Raw genomic sequence first — 27,669 nt, 5'->3', positions numbered from 1 at the left:
GGTGTTTTCTAACCTTGTTTTAAAATTATGGTTAAAGCCCCAATGAATACAGTTTTAAGATATGGTATTATTATTTTTTTATTATAAAAACTAACAAATTTACACTACATTAATACCTTATAGAAGACTTTTCTTAAAGCAGTCACCATTATACAGAATCCGACATGCGTTCTTACTTAATTAGTGCATAAATAGAGTAGGGAGGTTGCTTTAAAGCATGTTTGAATTGTGTGCAAAGTATATAACTACTCCATGCTTTAGTTTTCTCTTCCAGAAATTGTCAACAAAAAGTGAAAAGAAAAGACAAGAATATGTCTAGGAAGATGTTCAGGTCTGCCATCTGTCTGACTACCATAGGCACCTGGCTAAGAATAAGCCATTTCCAGAAAAGAAGCCCTCATTTCCTCACTGTGATGTTGAGGTGTCTGTTGAGATAACATCATTAAATTAAGAAATGGTACTTGCCAGTGTGCTCTGGCCCTTTAACACCACTGACGTCCTGACTCACTAAAGCACCATGGAAACGAGAATAGAACATACGAACAGCTGGGAGCACCCAAGACACTGGCAGTTAGAAAAGTGATGGAGGACAAGTAGGACCTCGGGGGCAAGTAAAAGCAAGAAGCACTTGAAAAAGGAAAGAAATGTTAAGATGACCTGGAGGGAAGAAAAAGAGATTTGGGAGAAGAGTAAGTTAAAAGTAACACAAGTTATTATTTGATATCCACAACAACAACAACAAAAAGAAGGAAAAAGAGCCATTTCTGATGTTTTTTAGAGTAAAAAAAAATCAAAACTACTTCAAAAATTTACTGTTATTATACAAGCAATAGTATTAACTTTTAGTATATTGAGTAAAGATTAAGAAATTAAGGTTTAAGAATTTCCCAGATTTTTTTAAATTTCACTGACCAGTTAAATTTATAGAAGAAATTGGGAAATTACCATAAAATACCACTTTTTAAAAATTTGAAAAATTAAGGACAATCTATAATTATCATTACATATATGAAATTTTAATGTGATGCCGATGCTATGGTCAGTGACTGTCAGCAGCTTGTGTATATGTATGTGTGTATTCATGTGTGTGTATGTATGTGTGATTCAAGAATGGGGGCTGAGAAAAAATGCACTATAAATTGAAGGAGAAAATAGTAATGCAAACAAAAACAGAGTTTAACTTACTCTAAAGTAGGTTCTTTCTTCTCCCCACTCCTCAGTGTATTAGAGGGTTTTTCCCTACAATGTGAATGTTAGTTATTTCATTATAAACTTAAAAAATATATATATAATTTGAATCTTGTTTTAACATTCTGTTTTATTTCAGAGACAGTATTGTTGATAACACTGGGAAGGGATTTTGCTATACATTAGCATTTACAAATAGGGGAAACTTTATTTGTTTATTTGTTTGGTCAGAAGAAATAAAAAAAAAAATTCATCACTGAAGAGGTATCCTGATAATGTAAACATTGTGATAAGCTAAAAACTGGAACCATCTAGAAGAATAAGACCCATCATGTCCTTCTCAGGCCATGCCCAAAAGACCAGCAAAAGGACTTTTCCAATGGAATCTGTTCTAATGCCCCAAGTTCCACGTGGCAATTACTTGCATCTTCAGGAAGAGAAGCAAAGACTACAGCTCAAGAAATTCCTTCTTCATAGGATGTTTCTTGTGGCCAAGATAACAGCAAACACAGAAAAAAAAAATATTGCTGACTACTATGAACAAGTGCTTCAGTCAACTTTAAAACTTCACATAGGAGAAGCAGTGACAGGGTTTTTGCTCATCTATCCTACTTCTATTCTGCATATCCTTGAGTCCTCCAGTGATATGCTTTACCAAATTCTTTTAGATCATCTTGACCAGAAAAAGAATGATACAGAATTTTTTATCCAAGGGATGAAAATTATAGTTGTGTCCCATAACATCCCGACAAGACTCTTCATGCAATGGCATGTATCAGAAATAAAAGCTCCAGTCATGTATCTCGATGATGTCACACAGACACAGTCCCTAGAAGAGGTCATCACCGAGTTTCTCACCCAGACTCACAAACTGGCAATTCACCTTTTAAAGACTGTGAAAGTGAGTGCTAAAGGACCAGGGGATAACTTGCACCAACTAGCACCTGAATTGCTCATCCCAGAACAAATAATAAAGTACTTGTACAAATCTGAAGAATTCATGGATCCAGAAGCTTTCCTAAACATGTATAATAAACCCATACATATCACTTTGGATTCTGAGGTGGTATGGCCTGCTCCTTCCCATTTCTAGGATTGAGAGAGATGTGGTTAATGTGGTCCAATCTCTCAAGGAATTGATGCTACTTAAATAAAAAGAAAACACTTCTGAGGGGACTCTTCTCTTTAAAAAAGAAAGGACCATACGCCACAATATACACAAAGGTAATACATGAATCTTTACAGAGTATGTTGAGCTAAACTTGAAAATATACATTTATTCTGATAGCAAGTTCAACACATTGTTTTAATAAGTGGATGGGGTTTAATAAGTTAAGGATTGCTCAAAATTTAACATCATCTTGATGAAATGACAATTTTTTAAAAAGAAGTATAGACAATAAAGGATACATTCAGATTCATATTCTCATTCATTCTTTCAACAGTCAATGAGAAGCTGCACCACCCAGAATCAAATTTCAGGAAAAACAATTTTGTTCTTGGAATATAAAATTTAGGGGGGAAATACCATCATTGAGTTGCTTGCAACGTACATTTAGAGGAAAGTATGTGTAAAAGTAAATATGGTATGATATGATATGATCATTATTTTAGTTAGTAGTAAAAGCCTTAAAGGAATAATCTCTATATTATTACTGAACTCAGAAAACAAAGTCTAAACTTTGAAAATAGTTCCAAAGTTCACATATTCTGAATTGTCTAATCAAGAATATTGAGGCCATTACAAAGCTGAACAACAACAAAAACTGAAGAACACAGTAGCTTTTTGAAACAACCAGAAAATACATTGTCAGAAGGCATCTTTCATGCAAAATCATTTTTTGAACACCCTTCATGTGACAGACATTTGCCAGATGTTAGGGATATGGCAGGGTGCACAGAATGCATGATTCTTGCCCACTTGCAAAACACTTATGATTCCACATAAGATACACAAATGATTTTTTTTCCAATTTATGTCCTATAAGGCAATTAATGATATGTAGTTTCTATATGACCTATTTTAAGTTGCTCTCTCCCTTCCCTCACCCAGGATTAATGCTTTTTTGAATATTTAAAATTTTGTAGTTTGTTTAAACAATTAACATCAATATCTTGACAACTTCAGTGATATCTATCCAAAATTATTTCAATGTCTCATGAAACAGGCTTTGGATTTAGTAGAAGAAATATGGTTGCATCATTTCACTTTTTTATTATTTGATCTTCAGCCTCTTCAAGGGAAAAAGAGCAATCTCCAAATACACCTCAGATTTGTCATATGCAGATAATTTGTCATCACTTGTTCCATATAAGAATCAAAATTCAGGAAAGACTTTCTATTTTTAAATTCTGTAATATAGATTTAGACACAGAATGGCATTTTTCACCGTTAGCCGAACTCGAAGTTCTGTTCATTTAAATTTAGTAACTGAAAGGGTACATTCTAGATAAAATGTGAAGTAATTCTTCTGGTTAAGAAAGATTAATAACATACAAGCATTTTATCAGTTTAGTAAATATTAAACACCTAATATTTGTCAGCAATGTGCTACTTACTCTTTGAAATGTGAAAAAGACCCAAGCATCCACTCATTGAGAGCAAGTGTTCAGCAACAAAATGAGTGGAGACAGAAGTAAATGTTCTCCAGGCCAAAACAAAACAAAACAAACAAACAAAAACAAAAACATAGAGAAAAAACTTGGTAAAGAAGTAAGCCGTGGTCTAGGCTTGTGGATGTGAGGAGAGGTTGGGGAGGGCAGATGAGAACAGAGAATAAGCAGAAACAGGAAGGAGAAAATGAGCCCTAAATGTTCATTGGATCAGGCAGAATTCCTTCAGCAAGGTAAATTATGCTTGTTTGGGAAGAGTACTTGTTTAAAGTTTAAAGTGAATAGAAGAGCAGTTTACAAATAAAGTTACGTATTTCACTTTTATTGGTCAATAATACTTTCTGATATGAAAAATATCAAGCGAAAATTAATTTATTAAGACAAAGACATTAAAAATCTGAGTCATTTTTAGAGGAAGTTATAGAAACTATCTCAGTGGTAATACTATTAATTTACTTAGTATACTGTTATTTTACATTTAAAGGATTTAAAGTGTCAATCATGAAAGTAACTGGAAAATAAGCACAAAGCAAGTTAAATAAATTACTTATATACTTATTTATCTTTTTTAGTGAGCACACCAGAATGAATTTATTCGAATGAAAGTTATCCATCCTAGTAATAGCCACATCAGGAGGGCTTATAACTTATTTCTGTCACAACATCACTGCTGAAAACATTTAGTGACTTTTAAGTGACAGATGAATTAAGAAGGTTTATAAATCAAAGGGAGTGTAAATAGTTTAGCTACCTCTAGTTTTTTGATTCCCAAATAACATATACTCCAACTTGACTGGTGACCTTAATATTCAGTCTTCATTCATAAAAACTTTTTTTTTAAATATTGCACTCACTCTCAAAGGAAATCTGCTATCATGAAACCTATTAAAAGAACGTGACACTGTCTATAAGGGAGAACACAAATATGTTTTCAGTAACTGTTGCATTATTGAGATTCCTATATAGCTCACTGATATCACGTCTTTAAAAGGAAGACACCCATGTACTATATGTTTGGGTATATTTGATAAAATGCTGAAATATTCAGACCTTATGAATGTAATTTAATTTGACCAAGTAAAAAAATGTGACTTATTAAACTTTAGGACAACTCATAAGGTAATTCTCAGTCCAATGAGAGTTATGGTTTCATTACAGTAAAATTTTCCATAAAACTAGAGTACAGAAAGAAGTTAACCGAAACAGAAAATGAGTATCTTAATACTGAGCATGTAGCATTCAATGCTCTTATAACAACGAACATAGGACATACTATATATATGTGTGTGTATATACATATATATATTCAATAAGCATGTGACATTTAAACTGGTGTGGCCTGTGCCATTCTAATTCTTTTATTTTGATATGGATATCTTTACAGTAAACAGACATGCCAATGCTCTTATGTTCGTTTCAGAGTAACCAAGGGCTTTCGGGAAGGTTATAGTTTTCATGAAGGTTAACTAAAATAATGTTATTTGGAAGGAAAAATCCTCCCAGGGTGAATTTAAAATTTTTACTGTCTTCATTTTAATTAAAGAGGCATCTGGATTCCTTCATGGAGAATTATTGTTTGATACAAATAGATTTTTACATTCAGGGACTTTATCGTAACTTTAGTGACACAAAACCACATTTCAACTCAGTTATTCCCACAATTCAATTCAGAATTCCCCCAACTTCCATGAGGAAGTAGAAATGAGACAGCCCATCACCAACTCTGAGATTATTTCATAGTGGAGAAAATGACTTAATATAGAATTAGAGTTCTCCCCCTTGTGGCCAATTATGTAAATTTCCAGATTACCTGCTGATGGGATTTAAGCAATAAACAGCACATAGTTGTTCAGAAAATATAAAGGGAACCCTCAAAGGCAATTTTCAAATGTCTGCTCTACTCTACTTGTTTGGCAGATAAAGATTCTGAGACCCAAAGACATGAAGCGTTTGCACGCAGTGAAAGCAAGAATTGATAACACAGTGTCCTATTTCCACTTCACTAATTTACATAATTAGCTGTGGTCACAGTTAGTTTAGGGGGTCTGGATTTAATTCTGAGTGGTCTCTTCACTGCTGCACATTACCCTTCCTGTGCTCCAGCCCTCACTCACATACTGCCTTCTCCAGATGTCCCACTGCCTTTCCACAGGCGTCTCTATCTCCATAAGCTCTAGATGGAATGCATCCTTCCCTGCCACCACACTTCCTTTGATTTCCCTCCCCCAGCTGCACTCTCTGTTGCTATAAAATGGACAACTCTCCACACAGTTGCCAAGTCAGAAACTTGAACTTCAGCCTAATTACCCTTCCTCCTTTTCATCAGTGACAGCCAATCAGTGCAAGCCCCACCCACCCTCTTTCCACAGAAAGTATTTCTAGTGTCTGGCCTTGTCTTTGGGCTCTCCTTTGGGATCTCCCTCACTCCAGTCTCCTCTTCCTCCTCTTTCTCTTGTTAGTCCATATAATATTTCCATCAATGTTAAAAGAAGCATAGCACAAATTTAAGAGAGCCACCTCTGGTATCAAATTGCTGTGTTGAACTAGCTCCAGAACTTGAAGCGCTGTAATTTGCTGCTTCACCTTTCAACACCTCAGACTCCTCACCTATAAAATGAGTGTGATAACAGTACCTACATTATAAGATTGATTAGGGGTATGTTGCATGAAATAATGGTATAATAATTGTGCATGTAGTAAGCATTCAATAAATGTCATTCCTCCAATCAAAATTCTTCAATGACTTCCATTTCACCTCCAGGATAAAATGCAAAATTCTATCATGATCTGCAAAGCTTGGATTCCCAATATTCCACCTCTCTGTCTTTATCTTCTTTCTTTACTTCTCTTAGCAAAATTCTGCTTATTGATCAAATTATATTTCCTCTGTGAAGCCTGGCAAACCCGAGAAACCCTCATTGTAAACTTGGACTAAGAATACCTTCTGGAAGTGATTCAGTGGAACTTTTGTATTTATATGTTACTATTCACTGAGCCAAGAATAGGAACTCATTCCAATTCATTGGATTAAAAATAAAAATACTCCTTCCTGTTGAAGCATCTGAGCAAGCTACTAGTAAGGTATATAACCTTTATTTCATATTTTAAAGCTGTTTTCTTTATGTTCTTCGAGGCCTTGTTTCAGTAGCCACACTTACCTGTTCTTTGAGAGATACATGCTTGAGAAAGCTAATATTTATTACCTAAATTTTCTTAAGTTATTATTAAAGTATAAATATGATTCCATTTTATTCATACACTTCATATTTCTAAACTCTCTCTAAAATACTAACCATTTTTAAAGATCCTGTTTCTAAAACAGTGCATTAAATGCAAAGCCTTGATTTACGGAGAAATAAATGTCTGAATATTGAACATATTTACATTTTACCAAAATGCATTCTAGTGTAATGACCTCCCAGGGGAAATCTCTCACTCATGTCTCACCTTCTTTCTGTCTCTCTCTCTCTTGTTTATACTAGACTCAGTTTATACCAGACTTTACTTTTTGAAAGCAAGTGTAATAGACTACAACAAGGTTTATCACAGGTAAAACTACACACCTTGTAATATTTTGATTCATTGATTCTTCACTTTCTATCCTATACAGTGGCAATTCATGAGTATATTCCAGCCAATATCAAAATGACAAAATGAAAAGAACATTGTAATGAGAAGACTTACCTTTGTTATGCACTCCATTGCCAACTCATAATGTGGCCCTGAACAAGTAATTTGTTCCTTCTGGGTTCTCTGTTCATCTACATCGTAGCATCTCTGAGCATTATAAACAAGTCCCTGAAGCCCTTGAACTGTTAAGCAAAAATGTGTCTGAAAAGAAAGACTTCTTGTTTTAGATCACTAGGAGGAAAAGATTAAGATGTTTTTATTAAAAATCTGAAGCCTAATGTGTGAATGAATGAATGAATGAATCTACCTTATCAGAGAGTACCCATGGACAATACCCACATTTTCCTTTAAAAATTCCATCCTGGATGTATCCATTTTAGTGCAAGGATGAATGGGAAACTGACAAGCCAGAAATCTATATACAGGATTATGACATCTAAATAGCAAGTTTGGTAGCACTTATGAAGTCAGAAGAAACTGTGAAGAGTGGAACATTTTACTTTAAGGTTGATGGGAAGCCATTGAAGATTTTCAGCAGGGCATAATCAGACCGGTTTGGCTGCTGAGTGAAGAATGGACTGGCAGGAGACATGTTGACAGACAGCCTTCTTAGGAAGGGGTTACAGGTCTTCTGGGAGGGGATGATAATAGTTCCCACCAGATTAATGACTATGGAGATGGATCTAAAGGGACCAGTTTGAGAGATAATCAGGAGGTAAATAAACATAGGTTATGAGGGAGTGAAAAGTGTCAACTATTTTAGGTTTCTAGTTTTTACCACAAGACGGTTCCATTCCCGAGGTAGGAAATATATAAGGAGTATAGAGTTTGTAAAGGAAAATGTGCTTTCAATTACTGATATATTACAGTTACATCAGGTTGGAATCACTTTTGTTTGATTCTTCAACTATTAATATCTTTCGGTGAGGTATAGAGAATGTGTTTCATATTAAATCTCATACTTTGTTGCAATGGCTAAGTACTAATATGCATCTTCTGATAAGAGCAAGTAACTTCCAGGAAAGTTAAACAGTTTGATAAGTTAAAATAAATCAATCTAAAAGAGCAACTGCCCCAAAGATTATCCTGAGTCTGATATTCACTGCCATGGCTCCCCTTAATATCATATCTGCATTCAGTTGAGCCAAATATAAAACCAGCAGCTCTTAGTGAGCTTAATTCCTTCCCTTAGTCAAATAAAGCTCATTCGAAATACTAATAATCATTTATTGATTCCCACATAAATTTATTCAATGCCATGCCATTGTCATTTATTGATATGTACAGTCATGTGTTAAGGGCACAAACATATAAAAGCCTCCATAGGGCCCTTCCAAATTCATTGGCATACTATTTATTCCATTTGCAAAAAAAATGTAGGTAAAAAGGTGTCTTTTGGCATTATATTGAAATGACTTGTCCTCTGTTTCTCTCAGTTAGTTGCAGGACAACATGACACACACTGAATTTTACTCTTTCTCCCCATTTAATCATTCAAGTGTGAACTGACAAAGTGTGTCAGGCATGGAGGTGTGGGGGTGCCATGTAATCATGAGCAAATAATATGCGGTCTCTATCTCCCTCTACCCCAGACACAAAAAAATTAAAGTTACAGTAATTACATTAATATGTAATAATATATAATTATTGTTATCATCTTGAATATACAGATTGCAATTATTTTCTAACTTTACCTAGGGTAAAGAATTAGGGGATGCCTCTGAGGGAAGAAAGATACAAGGATTTCTGGAAGCTACATAGAACTGAGCCAAATAAAAGGCAAGGAGTAGGAGGGGAGTGTTCCTGGTGGAGGATACCAGGGATGTGCTAAAACCCAAAGGCCAGAAGAGTCACACTGTGTTGGATGGAAGTTGAGAAAGAATATCAATAAGGCAGGGGTTGAAGTACAAATGAAGTACTCTTATGAAGTACATAAGAGATGAGATTGGATAGGTAGGCCTGGGACCAGATTATGCAGACACTTAGAGCTACATAAGCTAGATAAGCTACCAAGATTTCATCTCAAGTGAAATGGGACACAGTTTTGTTTAAATCAGAGAAATGCCATGATCAGCTATGCATTATATAAGTACCACTTTGAATTGAGAGAAGAGATGAGAAGAGTACTTGGTAACTAGACCAGGTACACCTATCAGGAGGCCACTACAATAATCAGGTAAAGACATGAAAGGAAGTCTATACAAAGATAACGACAATAAGAAGAGAGAGTGCTGCCAAAAATCAAGAGATATATATCTTGGTTTCTGATTGAAAGTAGAGAGTGTGAAGAAGACAGAGTCAACGTGAGCCATGGTGCCATTCCCCAAGATAGGCAATACCGGAAGAGCAGCAGCTTGGGGTGTGTAGGGAGTGAGGTGAAGTTTTCTGTTTTGAACATGCCGAATCTGAGGTTTCTGCGAAACATCAATGTTAAACTATCCAGTAGAGATTTGGATATATTCCCCAAAGCTCTGGACATGGGTCTGGTAGAGATAGAGATCGAACATCACCACAGATGATGACTGAGCTTTCAGGAGTAGTACTATCCCCCAGCACAAGAAGATAGTGAAGAAAGAAGACAGTCTACTTCAAAACCCTGAGGAATGTCCTGGGAAGAACAACGACCCACAAAGAAGTCTAGGAAGACATTATTTAAATTGCCCAGAAGCAGAGAAAATGAAACAGATAGGGGCAGTGTCAAGGAAGCCAAAGGAAAAGCACATTTCTTTTAAAACAGAGTACTGGATAGTATCCATTGTGGTCTCAAAGTCAAGTAATAAAAGGAATAAAAAGTAAATCTAATGACAAAGAGATCACTGGTGACTTGGAACAAGTGACTGCAGACAGAAGCAGGATACAGTAGGTCGAGGAGTGAGGGCTGGGTGAGGAAACAGAACAAAGTATAAACAGCATTTCTACAAGCTTGGCTATTGACTTAGTTGTCAGTGAATCTGCAGAATCAGTTTAGGAATGCAAAGGGCCTTCTTGAGATTTTAAAGTTTTTACTAAAAGAGAGCCCATCATTTATTCTGGTTCCAAGAAAGGAATCTGTCCTCTCATGGGAGATTAAACATCCAATCATGGCCCAAGAGGGAGAGTTCTACCCAGATTTGAATGGCAAAGATCTGGTCTTGTACCTTAAAGGTCCTCAAGTGACTATTTGTACAGTTCTGGAAAAGAATGATTGCTCAATAAACATTTTGTTTAGATAAATGCACTAATCTCTGGGAGAAATCTAACTATGCAGAAAGTGGCTTTAGAATATATATGAGCTCAAACTTCTGGTTATTCCATTGGTGCTTCCATGGTCAAACTTTTATAGTTGACTGCAGATTATGCCATGTGCTTTATCTACTTTATGGATCAGCCCCATTACATTTGTAAATTTTGCTCTGACCATTATCCAGACTGCTTCCTTCTTTGCTCAGTCAGGGCATGCTAGGAAATTGCAAATTACAATCAAATCTCAATTTTCCAAACTAATGATTTTAAAGAGCAATAATGCATAATCCAAAATGATGGTGAATTCATGAACCATTTATCTCTGTAATGTATATTCATTAAATTTGACTATAAGTACATCTTAGATGTCATTCACAATGAAATGATGAAGCATTTCAACTGAAATGGCTCAAGAGGACTTGCAAGGTTTTCTAATTTCTATTTCTGCTTCCTCCTATATCCTATTATTTATATCACCTTTTATGTTTAGGTGACTAATTAAAATAAAATAACATACCATGTTTTTAGGATGGAGGAAATAATAAGCAGCATTTCCTTACTGTTGCCATCATCCTCTATAGTGCTCTCTCTCGCTCTCTCTCGCTCTCGCTCTCTCTCTCTCTCTCTCTCTCTTCCTCCCTCCCTCTCTCTCTGAAAAGTTTCATTCAAAAAAGTAACGAGAACAGTATAATGAACCTTCAACAGTGATCAGCGTCTCTTTTTAAAATTTACTTTTTGTTAAGTAACATGACTATGATCTCTGAGATACCATAGATTAAGAAAGGACACAGGAGCACCTGGGTGGCTCAGTTGGCTAAGCATCTGACTTTCACTCAGGTCATGATCTCACAGTTTGTAGGTTCAAGCCCCATGTTGGGCTCTGTGCTGACAGCTGAGAGCCTACAGCCTGCTTCAAATTCTGTGTCTCCCTCTTTCTCTGCCTCTCTCCTACTTGCGTTCTCCCCTACTTGTCTCTCTCAAAAATAAATACTTAATTTTTTTCATTAAAAAAAAGAAAGGACACAAGTATGATAACTAGAAGGAGCTTCATTACAAGGTGTATTACAGTCTCGTCCTTAAGTGATGAAAATGGAGCAAGTAGAGGTTCAAAGCACAGCACTGACTGATGGTAAGGCAAGAGCTAGACATCATCCACATCTTGCTTATTCTCTCCAATGAAATTAAGGCTACACCTCTACTGCCTTATTCTTGGTACACAATATTTCCAAAAATCCACATATTATTAAATGCTATTTCCCACCATCTTACAATGTGCAAACTATATGCAAAAACTTGGAGGGTTTTAAAAGTCTGCATATTAGCCACATGATTATCAGGCTGAGTTTTTAAGGGTGAACAGCTGAGTGATGAGTTGTAAGAAGCAAAGAAAGTTCTCACGTCAGTTGTTTTTTAAAAGGATATCATCCATGAACGTACTCAGTATTTATCTCTTTATGGGATGATTTCAGCAATTCCTGTATTCCTTTCACCACCCACAAGGGGAGGTAATTAGCAGCTTGACATTTTCACTTTTGACCTTCTTATATAAGCAGCAAATGTTTTTCTAGACTTGAAGATGTTTAGGGATTTCATATAATATTAAGTCGAAATGAGTATAGTGTTTTCCTCAAGAGTCCTCCCGTCCATAAAAACTGCTTTGTGGGATAATTCTTATGAGGGCCACTAACTCATGTCTGCTGCTAAAGATGTTTACTCAAGGGATAGTGCCATGTCAGAGATGCTGGAGACCCACAGCTTACAGGCAGGCACACTCCACTCACAGAAGTGCCATTTCTTATCTCTGGCACTACCTGGCTCTCTTTGTTAATATTAACCAAATGATAGCTGTGTAAGCACAAGTAATTAGTTTACAAATGACAAAAAGACAATGCTTCCCCTTTTGTATCATAGAAGAGACACCAAAATATCTCTTTGATGAAGATAACTCTCAGTTGATTAACAGGAATAAAATGCTTACATAAATAGAATTATATGTGCATATTTGGAATAGAATTATAAGTTAGACATATCAGTACACACACACACACACACACACACACACACGCACACACACGAGTATATGCACAATGCTCTTAACCCAAACTAGAGAAACCAATTAAGATTCATGAAACTACTCCCAATCAAGTGGGAGAATCAGGGATTTAACTATCAAAGTTTAACAGAACAGTACAAGAAAATCCTTTTGTATAAATAATACAGATCATTCCGTTACCAGATATATCCTCCCATCTCCCCTCTGACTCCCATCTGAGAAGCTGCCCATCAAACTCAGAGTGTCTCCTCCCACAGCTCCTTGTGTGGGTCACAGACTGCCCTGCACCTTTCCTCCCACCCAATCTCTCTCTCTCCCCGTTCCATTAAGTACACACACATGTACACACACAGGCTAGACCAATCATTATCTATCAGAGGCAGAGAGAGGCCATTTGTAAGGCAGCGATTGATGAAGCTGAAATAAGAAACAGATGAGATATCTGGAAATACCAGAGACACAGTCTCCTCAACTCCTGATTCCATTTCCTACCCCTGACTGAGGCCCTAACATTTTCGAACCAGGAATCTTCTCTTTTGTTTAAGTCAGTTGAAGTAATTTTGGGGTTTTTCTTTTCCTTGAAGCAAACAATTTCTTAGCAGCCTGACAAATGTTTTTCAAAGCAACCCACTCACACACAGTGCAGAGTTCTAGGTTTCGTACTAGAAGATTTGTGTTCCACTCTCTTATTTTCTGCTAGCTAACTGTGACCTTAAGACAGTTATTAACCTCTCTGGGCCTCAGTTTTGTTGCCTATAAATTGAAGGAGCATCCAAATATTAAATGAGATAAATCATACATGAAAATAACCAGTAACTCAATAAGTCATTATTGAATTCATCAGAGTTTACAGTGTGCTCTGCGAGTCTGCAGTTTTCCTAATGCAGTTATGACAATACGCTTTGTGACAAGGACATGAGATGGTTTGAATTCTGACCAGCAGCCTAGGGAGACCTCAGGGACGTCAGGCCAATTAGTCAAGCTGCTGATACATAATGCTTCTGCAGCAAGCCTCCAGTCGTCTAGAGATATTCTAGAAAATCCCCTAGCAGGGTAAAGCACAGGGTTAGTCCTTTAGCTGGCTTTTGCTCCTGCCTTTAATATTTTCTGGAAGAGTCTGAGCTACTCTTCCATAAATGCTTAAATACCACTTCAGACAACTGGACCCTGATAAGTTAATTAACTTTTATTAATATGTGTTATGAATACCCGACTTATACTCTTCAATAATAATGTGAAGATTAGAAAATCACTCACCACTGTAATTAAATGGTTTAATATACTTATGAGGGAATTTATTATTATTATTTTTAAAAACTTGAATTCTAATAAGATGAAAATGGACTTATGTAGGTTTTATGAGTTTTGTTTCTATTACATGTTTCTAAGAAGAAATTGGTTGCTTAATCACATGTACCTGAAGGGATAAGGTAATAACACCATTATGCGTTGTCACCTGACATACATAGATTGACTTTTACTATTCATAATTATGAGGAGAATTAGGGTATGATAAAATAAGAAATAGTACATAATAGTAAAGAAAGTAAATAAACATTTTTATTTTCTCCTATGAAGAGAGATAATTTGGGGTCTTCACCTTGAAAAATTACATTATTTGCAATTTATATGAGATAAAAAAAATTCAAAGTATCCATTTCACTTTTCAATTATTATGCATTCTTAGTGTCTTTGGGTTCTTGGAAAACACCTTTATAATTTTGTGTAATTGCCAATAGTGAGCTTTTATCATTAGTTTTTTTTTTACTAAAACCTGAACATTAGTTAATTATACCTACACTTTGACTGCAGTACATACGGATATTGTGTCGAAGTTCTATCTGCTAATTTTTCCATGTGTGCAGGAACCCAAATTTTACACTTATTTTAACTTTTTTTAAATGTTTATTTATTTTGAGAGAGAGAGAGAGAGAGAGAGAGGAAGCAGGGAAGAGGCAAAGTTAAAGGGAGAGAGAGAGAATCCCAAGCAGGATCCATAGTCGGGTGGCTTACAACACTGGGATCATGACCTGAGCTGAAACCAAGAGTCAGATGCTCAACCGACTGAGCCACTGCCCGCCTACTTTAGCTTGATATTTTCATTTTGACCCACTCTAGGCAACTATGACTCAATGAATGAATCCAAGAATGACCAAGGGGACAGAGTTTTATTGAATGCCTCCTGAACTACAGACTCTGCAGTACCCAGGTGCTGTCATTTAAATGGCAGTCTCCTGCTGCCAGGAGACTCAAAGAAAGAAAAACCGATATGTGAACCAACAATTTAAGTGCCATTATATTGTAATAAAGGGATGTGAAAATCATCATGGTGGCACACAGAGAGAATAATCAATTCTCCAAGAAATGCTTTCACATCTGAGCCTTGGAATCTGAAGGTCCTGGATCCAAGCCCAAGCTCTCTGACACTCAGGAGTTGTGAAATGGGGAGCTTCATCTCATCTGCAAAACGAAGTCAATAGTGCCAACATTTTAAAATTGTTTTAAAAATTAAATAAAACAATGTATGAAAGGCTTGCTTTGGCCTAGTATGTCTGACATAAAATGAGTGCTTCTAACCTGCTACTGTAACTGTGACCTGGGAATTAGGGAGGTATTTAGAACTCCAGGGCAGCTTCATGGAGGATATTCACAGGACTTACCAGTGGGAAAAGGAAAGGACAGAGAGTAAGAAAATCACAAAACCTTCCTCTGCCCCGGCCTCTGAATTACAAATCAAGGCAGCATTGGTGAGTGGCCACTGGTTCACTAATTCCCTATTGTTAGTGTGTACAACACACTCATGGGCTCCTTGTTTAAAGTGCAGATCCCCGGCCCCACCCCAGGCATTCTGATTCTATCAAGTCTAGTCTGGGGACATCAAATTCTGCAGTTTAACCCCTTTTAGACAGTAACTGAAGAAGAGGAGCTCTACAGACAGTTCTAACTTGATTTTACTACAAGTAGCTAAATTGCCATATTTGGCTTGTAATTTAAGTCTTATCGTTCATCTTTATGTTCTAGAATCAGGAGAGAGTGACACATATACACACAGAAAAGTACTTACTACTGATTGCATTTAAAGCAGCCAACTTGATGACCTTTCTCTAGAATATTCACATTTTAACCCCAATTTTTGAAAAATGAACCATAATGGCAAAGATTGGAAATGTCCTCTTCTGAGACATTTGTCATACAGGTTTATTTGTATAATGTGTGTTTTCCATTCTAGACTGGAAATTCCATTGAGGCAGACAACAGGGGCACTGGATTTGCATCAGTAGCCCCCTCAGCTCACACAATGCCAGACAAAGTTAATCAAGAAGCATTTTGTTTTTAAAAAAATGGAAAATGCTTGCATTCTTTGGCAGGAGGAAGAATGGCAGAAGAATCACAGGGCAGGAGTAGACAGGAGAAATATTTAGGAAGTACAATGAGCAGGTGTACCGATCTGATGAGGGATTAAAGAAAAACACTCTCAAGCTTCAAGCCTATGTTGTTGGATGAAAACGATGTCCCCAACCAAGGAAGAACACACTTGATGGAAGATATATTTTTAGAGGTTATGTGTCTGAGATGTCTGTGAGAGATAATGAGTGAAGGACTACACATGTATATGAACCTAAAATTCTAAGGTGTGGTGAGCAGAATAACAGCCCCCATCAATGCCCGTGATCAAATTCTCAGAACCCATAAATTCTATCTCACATGTCAAAAAGGTCTTTGCAGATACGATTAAAACTAAGAACCTTGAGAGGAGGAGCGATTCCTGGATAGATAGGTCCAGTCTAAACACGTGAGTCTTTTAAGGCAAAGAGTTTTTTCCAGCTGTGGAGAATCAGAGAGATGGTACCAGGAAAGAAACTTGCTGGCTTTGAAAAATGGAGAGGGGTAATCATAAGGCAAGGAATACAGGCAAATTCTAGAAGCTGGAGGAGGAAATGGATTCTGCCTTAAAGCCTCCAGAAAGGAAGGCAGCCCCTTCCTATCCCTTGATTTTAGTCCACTGAGATCTCTTTATGACTTCTGACCTACAGAACTAAGGAATAATAAATGTATTGTTATAAAGCTATTAAGTTTATGGTAATTTATTAGAGCAATAGGAAACTGATATACATGAGGTCTGGGTGGAACATAAACATTTGAACCCATTCTTCAGATTTCTGTATAACAGATATAAAATAATTTCCTTCCTTAGTTAATGTCCCTCCCTCTTAGTTTCTGCAATCTTAGAGTACCCGGTTTCAATGCAGGGCTGGGTATTTCTCTGTTGTCATTCAGCTCTACACTTACCATTCATACTCTCTTCTGGGACTGGAAGCCACAAAGCTACAGCTGGCCCTTGAACAATGCAGGGCTTAGGGGCACTGACCCCAGGCAGTTGAAAACCTGTGCCTAACTTTGACTCTCCCCAAAACTTCACTCCTTCTGTCGACCAGAAGCCTTACTGATAACAATGAACATATTTTGTATGTTACATGTATTATATAGATATTTATTCTGACAACAAAGTAAGCCAGAGAAAAGAAAATGTTATTAGGAACATCTAAGGAAAATACACTTACAGTACTATATCGTATTTAGCAAAGCAAATCTGTGTATACGTGGACCAGGAGGTTCAAACCCATGTTGTTCCAAGGTCAACTGTACTAGCTGGAGACCTTTAAACTACATATCCATAGAGCTCCTTGCCAGCCATTCTGGTTAGGTCTGCCAATGGAAAGCACCGGTGGGAGAGTGGAATTAGGAAAAGGAAAGAAGCCATGAGCTTCTTTCACCTACTTCTGCCTGAAGCTGCCTTGGCATCTTAGCACTCCTGGGTTCAGGTAGCGGTGGCAGCCACACAGCACAACGGCTGGCCTCTGCGACACAGCACAATGTAGCAGCAGCCAGCAGTGGTAGGCCGGCCACTCGGGCAGGTAGGCCAGCAAAGAGAAGACCTGCAAACTTTTAGATGTTCACAGAGCAGAACCTTTGGCGGTTTCAGAAGCAGCAGCAGCAGCAGCCAGAGAACCAGAGTAAGGTTTCCAGGGCTTAGGGAACACCAGTCCCCTTTTGCTCCTCCAGTCCCAGGAGCTATAGTGACTTCCTACAATTACTAACCTCTGGGTATCACAGCACCTTCCTCTTTTGTCTCCCTCAGACCATTCAACACATTTGGGAAGAATTCCTTGCATTGTAAACCCTCTGTCTGAAAAGCTAAGAATGGTTTCTGTCATCCTGACTAGACACTAATACAAATGCTTTTTGCAACAATGATAAACATTGATTGAATATTTTCTGTATGTATTCTGTGCTAAAAGCAGAATGTATGTGTACAAGAGCTTGTATCTCCCCACAGACCTTAATATTTGCTCATAATGTGATCTTATGTAGAACATACACAACCCTTAGCCACATACTATTTCCTCCTTTCAAATATTTTACTGTTAAAGTAGGTTTTTAATTGGGGAGAGAAAGTGATGGACGAAAAAACACCCGATTGGTTCACTGGAATATCCAAAGTCAGTGAAAGGTATTTAAACACAATAATGAGGCTGGATGCTTATCAGCACAGAGACAGCAGTTTTAGATTAAATATCTATCTCAAATGGAAAAAAGGAGAAAAAATTCCTTCCACAAGGCAGCAAGATCATAACAACAACTCATCTACTTAACTCGATTTGCTTTGACAAAAACAACAGGAAAATGTAGCATTGTCATGAATTAAAGCTGTATCAGGAAAGTAGGGCACATTGAGCATTTTCATTATGAAAGTTGTGAAAACACGGAGCTGCTATTGGCAACAGTCGTGTTAAACACAAAGCTAACTGGCCTCTATGCCCGTGCTTCTCTTCCCAAGAAGACAATTCTAGTAAAGAGCAGTCTGACAGGGTTATTCCAAAGAGCAACAGTTTCAACAAGTTAAAGTTGAAGCACCAACTTCAGCACCACTCTCAGTCAGTGCTGAAAACGTTTTAAGGGGTCAAGGACACCTGTTTGTGACAGAACAAGCCAGCTGCTCTAGGAGAATCCATCAGCTGCCATTCGCTGTTGCACTTACTAAGTGCCTGATACTTTGCTAAGCACATGATATTCATTAGCTCGTTCACTTCGTACGATGGCCCTAGAAGACCATAACATCACCAGTGAGCAAGCTGAGGTTCAAAGTGGCAAAGCAGTCACATAGTTACTTGGGGCTGGAGAGGGAGGTCACAACAGGACAGATCAGTTCGACTCGAACATCAATGTGGCCTCAGGACTTCTCTACACTGATGCAAGAAGGGAAAATGTTCATGCTCCCACCCTTAAACTGTAGGGGTAGGAGGGATACATGCATAAAATAAGATAAAATATGTGCATAAACAACACAACAAAACCCTAAACACAGCACAGTTGTTACCTTCAAATTTCAAATAAAGATAAAAACATGTAGCCTTTGTCACCAACCAACACTAGGAGGGACTTATCTTTTAGTGGGCACACATGCATTTCAGAGATCTAAGGAAATTATTATTGTCTTGGATCATCAAATTTATTATATTATACCTTTGATCAAATTTCCTTAACAAAGACAAAATGAGTTTCTGTAATTGATTCAAAACCTTCTTTAAAACCTCCATTTTCCTTTGCTTTCTTGATGGAAATGTTCTATACCCTTAAAGCAAGGAAACTCTCCTGTGGCCAGACCACCCCAGATTACCCTAAAACAGCAAAGAGGAATATTTTGGGTGAACTTTAAAACATATCATTCCTGTGTATATATCTGAAAAGTGACTTCTCAGTTCTCTTCTTATAAGAAAGGGACTAATTATAATGAACTTACTCCACAAGTAACTGCGTTACTGATAATTCGATTTTGGTGCTCTTATTTTCTTATTTATAAATCATTTGAGTTTGTAACAACAACAACAACAACAACAGCCATGTTACCTATCTCATTTGGCACAACTCATAGAAAGTAATTAGAAGTTCTCAAGCCAGAACTCCTCGAGCGTATCTAAAATTCTGTAGTGAGATTAAAAGCCACATTTTTTCCCCAGATGATTTCCTCATTTCCTTGTTTTGCCTTGCTCCTAGGATTTTCTTTGAACAAAGCATACACATCATAGCTTCAAAAAACAAAACTACAATCTGAAAACAACTGGTCAGACATTAGTGAGTCGTTTCCCAAGAGGGAAGTAACATATTTAGAGGCTGCAGTTTCTTACCACCCTTCACCAAGCACAGCACTCATCAAGATCAGAAACTGAATCCTAGGACTAGCCTGATCTTCATGACTTAATGAAGAATTTAAAATTTTACATACCTAGATTTTTGTCACACAAGCAGATCACACATTGTATTCCAGTTACTGTCTGTTGGGTCTAATTCTAAGATCTTCAGATTAAGTGATGCTTATATACTGTATAAATCCAACCAAGGTCACTCTATGAATATCTTTATGCCAATTATGATCTTTCCCTAGTTACGCTTTCTCACCTGTTCTATTCCCTGTAGAGAACTGGTTTTCTCTATCACTTTCAAAAGTGGAGTCCACCCTGATGATCACAGAGTATATAGAACTGACTATGGCTTAAAAAAAAAAAAAAACATACAAATTCACAGCAAAGTGACCTACTATTGGAAGGGACACATAAGGTAGATTCATTGCTCTTTATTACTTTTTTTTATGATGATAAATCATCAGTGGCTGTCACCAAAGATTTTCTAGCAACATTAGACACAACTCTTAAAATCATACTGTATAGCAAATGGATATTGGAAGATGAGCATTAAATTTCATTGAAAATATATGGTCAGTTATTTACATGTATTTAAATTCATTGAAATTAGGATTGATTAATATAAGCATTGTTTGGGTTTTATCTGTAAACCTCTTGGCAATAGTCCTGTTTCCATAGTAACACAAACTTGTATTTTATCCCCGTGCATGTGCGTGAAATTATAACAACTTTTGTAATAAAGTTTCCACATCATTTGCACATAAATTTCATTTTTTATGAAAAGTCCAAGCTAGAGGTTTATTTTCTTAAATTATGTATTGTTATCTTGCCACTAAATACATAATTCACATCTCCCCTCAATGAAAACACACCAGAGCCATCCCTAACCACTTGCAAGAGATTACTGAATCTACATGATGGTCGGATCTTTGAATTTAAACATGTGATATTAAGGAAAAGATAATGAAATATTTCACAGATGTCACCCTGGATATAATCTGTTTGTTTTATTAGCATAAATCCATTCATTCTTGTCCAATCAGAATTCTTTTGTTCATTTGTTTCAAACAGTTAACAAGTTTGCTTCGGTCACTCAAAGAGAAGTAGAAAACAAAGCAGCTGAAACACTGGCATGCCTATCCTGACCTAAAAAGAGGGACTTAATTCAACAGTTTTCTGGTGGCTAAGCTGCAAATTCATGCGTTCTTTACTGAAACTCATTTTGACATCATTTAAAAAAAAATACGGCAGTTTGTAATCTGGTGTTCGGACTTTCACCGCCTTTGGGGTAGGTGGTACTTGAAAAGGGGGACATCTGGGGCTTCCAGGGAGGTGTGATGTTCTCTATCTACATCTGAGGCATGAAAAAGCTGTACGCTTATGATCTGTGACAATTCACATCTTATTTTATTCTTCGACACGAAAGTTAAAAAATAACTTTCCGTTCAGATACCACTGTGCCTAACATAGCAAGTGTTGGGGATTTCATGAAATTACAATTATTACTTTAATTGATCTCATCACTTTTTATTTAAAACTCATGCCTTCCCCCTCCTAGGAATTAGCACGTGTCTAAATCAAAGACTAAAGAAATTATGAAAGATAGCCTCAAGATGTGCCTTTGAGATGATCTGGCTTTTGTGTTCTTAAGTTCATCTGCTGTAAAGATGATGGATATGATATAAAAAGGGAAATATCTGGGGAAGTAGTTGAAAGTGTGGACAGTATTTTTCTAAGTGTATGATAATGTTTTGCCAAGTTTACCATCTTTCAAGAATATAAAACCATAAGTATGTTATATTTCAAAGCCTGGATTACATTACAAAGTGTAATAAATAAAGCACTTTGAGTTGCAGAAAATTCAATTAATGTGTAATAAAATAACGCAAATGATGTACAGGGAAGATTAGTTAGTTCTCACAAAGTTTTCAGTCCTTGACATGATTTAACAATGGAAAACCACCAGCTGTCTCTGAATAGTTGAAGGGCTGTCACGTCCTAGAGGGGTAGATCTATCCTCTTGCTTCCAAAGGGCAGAGTGAGGAACAGTGACTAAAAGCAAGAGGGAGGCAGAGGCATTTGGGTAAAAGCAAGAGGAGATTCAACCTTGATGACATTAGTTTCACAAGAGGATCAGTCACTCTGGTGAGCAGAGGGCCTCCCACCATTGGATATGTTCACCCATGTTAAGAGTGGTTGTATTAGTTTCCGATGGGTGCTCTAACAAATTACCACAAATTTACTGGCTAAAGAGAATACAAATTAATCATCTTTCAGTCCACTAAGTCAAAAGTCTTACTGGGCTAAAATCAAGGCACTAGCAGGGCTCTGATTTTTCTGGATGCTCTATGGGAGAATCCATTTAGGTGCCTTGTTGAGCTTCATTCTTTGACTTGTGGCCACTTCCTCTGTCTTTAAAGCGAGCAGCATACCATCTTCAAAGCTCTCTCTCTGCCTCTGACATTTATGCCTCCCTCTTACAAGGGCCCTTGAGATTGCGGTGGGTCCATATGCATAATCCAGGACAATCTTCTCAACATCCTTAGTTTAGTCACACCTGCAAAGCCTCTTCTGCCATGTGAGCAACAGATTTGAACGTTTCGAGGATTATAACACAAACATCTTTGGGAAATTATTATTCTATCATCGTGATATATTTAAAAATTTATACTGGGAGATTAAACTAGATTGCTAAGGGTCCTTCCAATATTAATATCCTACAAATGAGGCAAAGAAATCAAATATCTGTTAACAAGTGTGAAAAGTTTATTTGTATAAAGAAACTGAGACTACAGTAAACCGGATTCTTTCCATTCCATATAGTATTACTATCTCTCTGTATCTCCATAATAGATGGCTGGATATTTTCGCTAAAATTCATTGTTTAGAAGAAGTCCAAGCTTCTCTTATTGACAGTGGCCACATCTTGGCTGATCCAAGAGACAACAAAGTTGTTGGAGAGTGTGTGACTAGTAAGTTCAAGCAATGGGAAAGTATTGGCAACTATGCAAAAACCACCCTGTGGCTGCTCCAGGATGGTACTTCCTCAAGGGCTTTAGTGACCAGTGATCAAAGAATTATTGTCTCTCTTTCAAAAGAAAGAAAAAATGACAGAGATAGAAAGAGAGAAGGATGAGGAGGAGGAGAAGAAGGTGGAAGGAAGGATGGAAGGAAGGAAGGGAGGAAGAGAAGAAGGGAGGAAGGAGACAGAGAAGGAGGAAGAGAGGAGACAGAGAAAGAAAGAAAAGGTGTAAGAACCCTTGTTTTTTCTCCTTATTATACACTCCTAAATAGGAAGGGAATAATCAAGTTCCTAACTTGAATTCATTTCTCAGAAGCTATTAAATATATACCAATGAAAAATATGGCTTAACTAACTCATGTACAAATTTCATCTATTCACATATAGCCAATCTTCAGTCTCTTGTGGCCTTTAACAAAAATGTTCTGAAATGGTTACATGGAATAAAGCACTCTGCAATTTGGATTAATAGGAAGTATTAAATTATACTCGAAGCAATTGACCAAATGATCTTGGTAGATGTTAAAGTGAGAAGCATTACCATGAAAACAGTGACCACTTAATCCATCAGTATAACAGTGTGCATTCTAAAAGATTCTGACTAACTAACTTGGGAAAAAAGTCTCTAAGGAAAAGTTTTCTTCATGGAGCTACAAGCAGGACCAAAGGGAACTGTTTACACTAATTAAATTTCTGCTGAAATCCTTTTTTTTTTTCTATTAAAATCAATAGTAAACCACAAGCTGTGCTTAGTACTGGGGATATAAGGATAACAGCAGACATGACCCCAAAGGTCTCACATTCCATGGCCAAAATGGAGACGAATAAACAACTACAGTTCAGTAATAATCTAGGTAAGTAATAGATGTGATGGCAGCCTGAAAGGGAAACATTTGACTCATGGTAGGGAACTCAGTGTCAACTCACATGAGAACCCAACTCTAGTTAGGTCTGAAAGAATATATACGACATGGCCCAACAAATGAAGGCAAAAAGAGGATTTGTGCCAGAGGGAACAGAATGTGCAATGGCATAAAGGTCTAGAAACACCTGTCATAGTCAAGAACTCTGAGTAGTTCGGTAAGGCTAGAGCATAATAGGATCAGGTGGAGAAACAGAGTTAAAACTAAAGATGCAGGTAAGGACTGGATCATGAAGACTCTTCGATACCATCCAGGGACTTAGAACATTTTAAAGATAATGTGAATGTAATTAATATGGCCACCAGGGTATCTTTCAACTTCACATTTTGATGAAGCAAATCAATAAGAAGGGCAGACTTAAGTAGGGCTTCCAGCCCCTCCATCATTCAAAAAGGGGGTCCAATGGTTATGTTCTGTTTAGAATATGATATTTATTTCATCCACAAAGAGGAAACGCATTTGGCTTTGCTTGCCAAGAAAAATGTTAGGGAATATAATTATTCATTGCAAAATGGAGATCTGGCAAGGATACATGTGTGTGGGGGGAGGTACTGACTGTATTTGTTGCTCAGGAGGTAGATAGGACAAGTCAAGTGCTGAGTAATAGCTGTGGGAAGGTGGGCAGGGGAAGAACACTGGGAGGTAGTTCTGAATGGAGATAGGCAGGAAGCTCTAAATGCGGAGGGTGAACAGAGAAGAAACGTGTCTGCTTGGGCTGGGAAGCAGACAAAATGGCATGCTGCTCACCATTTGCAGGGGTTTGTACCTCCGGAGTTAGACACATACACCAACATTTGTGCATAAACCAAAAAAGATATTGAAAAAATTGATAATCATGTTAACAAAAGGAATAAGGACCAAGGACAAGAGGAATAACAGGGAGGGGAAAAGATTGTTTGGAAAAAAAAAAAAAACTGGCAGTATCTGTTTCAAAATAAACTATATCCTGCCTTAACACCCACACTAAAGTGAAATAAAATTTGCCAAGAGAAATTTGCCAATTGTCAAAGCAAAAATTGGCAGCCCTAATTATTCTTGTTACAAATGAACAAAATGAATGTTCTCTATTCCATGAATCGTGGTCAAAGCCTGGATGACCAGTACAAAATCCTGAGTGGCATCCTTATCTTTAGGTATTCTATATTTTATTATTTATTTACAGCCTGACTTATTTTCACAACAGAACTAAGCCATATGAAAGAAACTTTATACATGAAAATGATCAAATATAAATTTAAATGAATGAGAGCCATGGAAAATAAAATTAAAATGAAAGCTGAACTGGGAATAGGAGATGAGCAAGGATGCGGAAATCATGTTGCTTTGAATGCCATCATCAATTCCCATGGCTTTGTTAAGCCACAGATTTCTCTCTGAGTTTCCTACCAGCCAAAGAGGAAAAGAAAAAATAGCTAACTCTAATAGCTGTCTTTATCTGTGAAGAACAGTATATTATCAGTTTTTCAGAAAGATATGCTTAGATTTTAGGTATCAAATTCGAGTGAAAGAGGGGATTAGTTCAAAGCATGTTATCAGGGGTCCATCTCAGGAAAAGCAAGATCATACATTAGTAAATATTTCTAAAAGCCCTTTTTCGTTTCATATGCCATATAATATCTTTTTGCATTTTTTGTTTTCAATAAATTGACAAGGTCTTAGTTACAAGTGAGAATACTGTCTAAGGTATAAAGTAATTCAACTCTCCAGAATTTCTCTTCAAGTTCAGCATGTACTTCCCATGCAAGAGAGACTGTGGAAGTAGGGAACTGGCATATTCCTTTCATCATTATAACTACACCTTGTCGTGAAAACATATCAAATATTTAATTTGTCTCTCCACACCTTATCCACTAAGTAAACCTGACTCATAATATCTATCTCCAAAAGGCTGTCACCTGCCATTTTATAAGGATTATCTGAAAAAGTATACTTGTTAAAACCAAGATATTTTCAAGCAAAGTAGCATTTTTATTTCAATTTTGCTTCAAATTACTTTCTACAAAATATGTATGTATATGCTAAGGAATTATTCTGACAATGTTCATTTTGAACAAACCAAATTCACACTGAAGTCAATGACTTCATAAAGTTATTCGAAATATATATACTCCTGCTCCTTGCTCCCAATACAGCCTAAAACCTACCTACATTTCGAGCTTTGTTAATACATAACACATGAAAAACATGTATCATCGTGCCTACACATTGTACAACAAAGTTTTCATAGTTACTCTTTCCACTACAAATGATTATGTTCTATGTTAAATTCCACCTTCATTAAGTCTAAACATGATGCCAATATGTTTTACTTTTATTTTGTTTCCAAATTATGGAGTAGAAATTTAAATTCGAGGTTATCTTAATTGTATATCTAAAAGAAAGAAATTGAAATATTTGATCTATCAAATTTTAACTATGAAATAAATACAGTATAATCTACTAAAAGTCATGAATTATAGCATTCAAACACTCATTTGATTCTTTTTACTATGGAAGCTTTCTAAAGTCAGATAGACACACATTTAAGACCTAGAAAGTTGACACTTATATTTGAAAGCATAAATGCCAACTATAAGTTTCTGAAATCAGTTAGTTGAAAAAAAGAAGGTTTGAAAAGGCAATGAGAAGAAAGGAGGTTACACACTTCTTAAAAAGTATCACCCTAAGCTGCAAGAGAGTGGTAATATGCTAAACATATACCATGGATCAAATATACAACTACAAATATTATTAATATTTAATCAATCGATAACCTGAATGAGTCATACTGTTAAAGACACAAATTAAGTAACAAACCATACTCAAATCTAAATTGAGACAATATTTTTCTTTTTTTTTTCAATTTTTTTAACGTTTCTTTATTTTTGAAGGAGAGAGAGACAGAGCATGAGCAGGGGAGGGGCAGAGAAAGAGGGAGACACAGAATCAAAAGCAGTCTCCAGGCTCTGAGTTGTTAGCACAGAACCCAACCCCAATGTGGAGCTTGAACTCATAAGCCAGAGATCATGACCTGAGCCGAGGTCTGATGCTTAACCGACTGAGCCACCCAGGTGCCCCAAGACAATATTTTTCACTACAAAAATAACTAAGAACCGATTCAAACACATTTTTGACACTATAGAGAGAATATTTTTTGTTTTACTGAATTCAAACATGGGGATAGAAGAACTTGGAAGTTCACAAAAAAAATGAATTCACTTATAGATTGTTTTCTTCATGAATACTTCAATTACTGTAACAAAGTTTTAGAGTTAACATATATGATGGTAAAAGACTTTATAACATAATGCATAGTGACTTCTTATGTTTGAGCACCAATAATAATGTATCTGTATCTAGGTGCATGTGTGGGTGTAGACCTGTGTGTGTGTGCATATGTATCTCAAATGGATCTTTTAAAATCATCGTTCAGTCATTTTATTTCAAAGTTCTGACAGGGTGAGGGATAAATATTCTAAATTGTGAGGACGCAAATTTATTTTCTAAAATTAGAGACTTTTACCATCAAGTACTATGTCATCATACTAAATGGTCTACATAGTACTATGTAATACTCTGTCATTTTTCTTTTCTTTTCTTTAATGTATCCCTACATTTAAAGTAACATAAACTATCTAAAATCAATTATTCACATTCTAATTAGGATGAAAAGCAGTATGCTATTTTTTTCATATCAAGTCTCGATGCAACAGATAAGACATTTGCATGTTTTTACTTTGAAGATAGGAGCTGAATTTTACTCTAGGATTTTCAGTTTGCTGATCTGTGAACATTGTTTGGGGGTAAAATGCTTTATTTATTTCTCAAGTATCCCAC

At 36.6% G+C, this 27,669-nt stretch overlaps 2 protein-coding genes across 2 annotated transcripts in view; one reads left to right on the top strand and one right to left on the bottom strand.

The window, feature by feature from the left end:
• Positions 1-27,669, bottom strand: part of ZNF804B (zinc finger protein 804B) — a 514,063-nt gene that overhangs the window by 482,769 nt on the left and 3,625 nt on the right. The gene's annotated exons all lie outside the window — the stretch shown is intronic.
• On the top strand, positions 534-2,609 carry TEX47 (testis expressed 47). Its single transcript, XM_019443251.2, has 2 exons — positions 534-689; positions 1,328-2,609. The coding sequence occupies exon 2, from the start codon at positions 1,520-1,522 to the stop codon at positions 2,279-2,281; it is 762 nt and encodes a 253-aa protein (XP_019298796.1). The 5' UTR covers positions 534-689; positions 1,328-1,519; the 3' UTR covers positions 2,282-2,609.

Source organism: Panthera pardus, unplaced genomic scaffold (genome assembly GCF_024362965.1).
Source record: "Panthera pardus isolate Hobbes unplaced genomic scaffold, ASM2436296v1 HiC_scaffold_8, whole genome shotgun sequence".
In the NCBI taxonomy this organism is placed as follows: Eukaryota; Metazoa; Chordata; class Mammalia; order Carnivora; family Felidae; genus Panthera; species Panthera pardus.
The sequence above is the reverse complement of the archived record's forward strand: the minus strand, read 5'-3'. Positions and strand labels throughout refer to the sequence as shown.

Coding starts and splice junctions, on each gene's coding strand:
- TEX47 (XM_019443251.2), top strand. CDS start 1,520: ATGTCCTTCTCAGGCCATGCCCAAAAGACCAGCAAAAGGACTTTTCCA.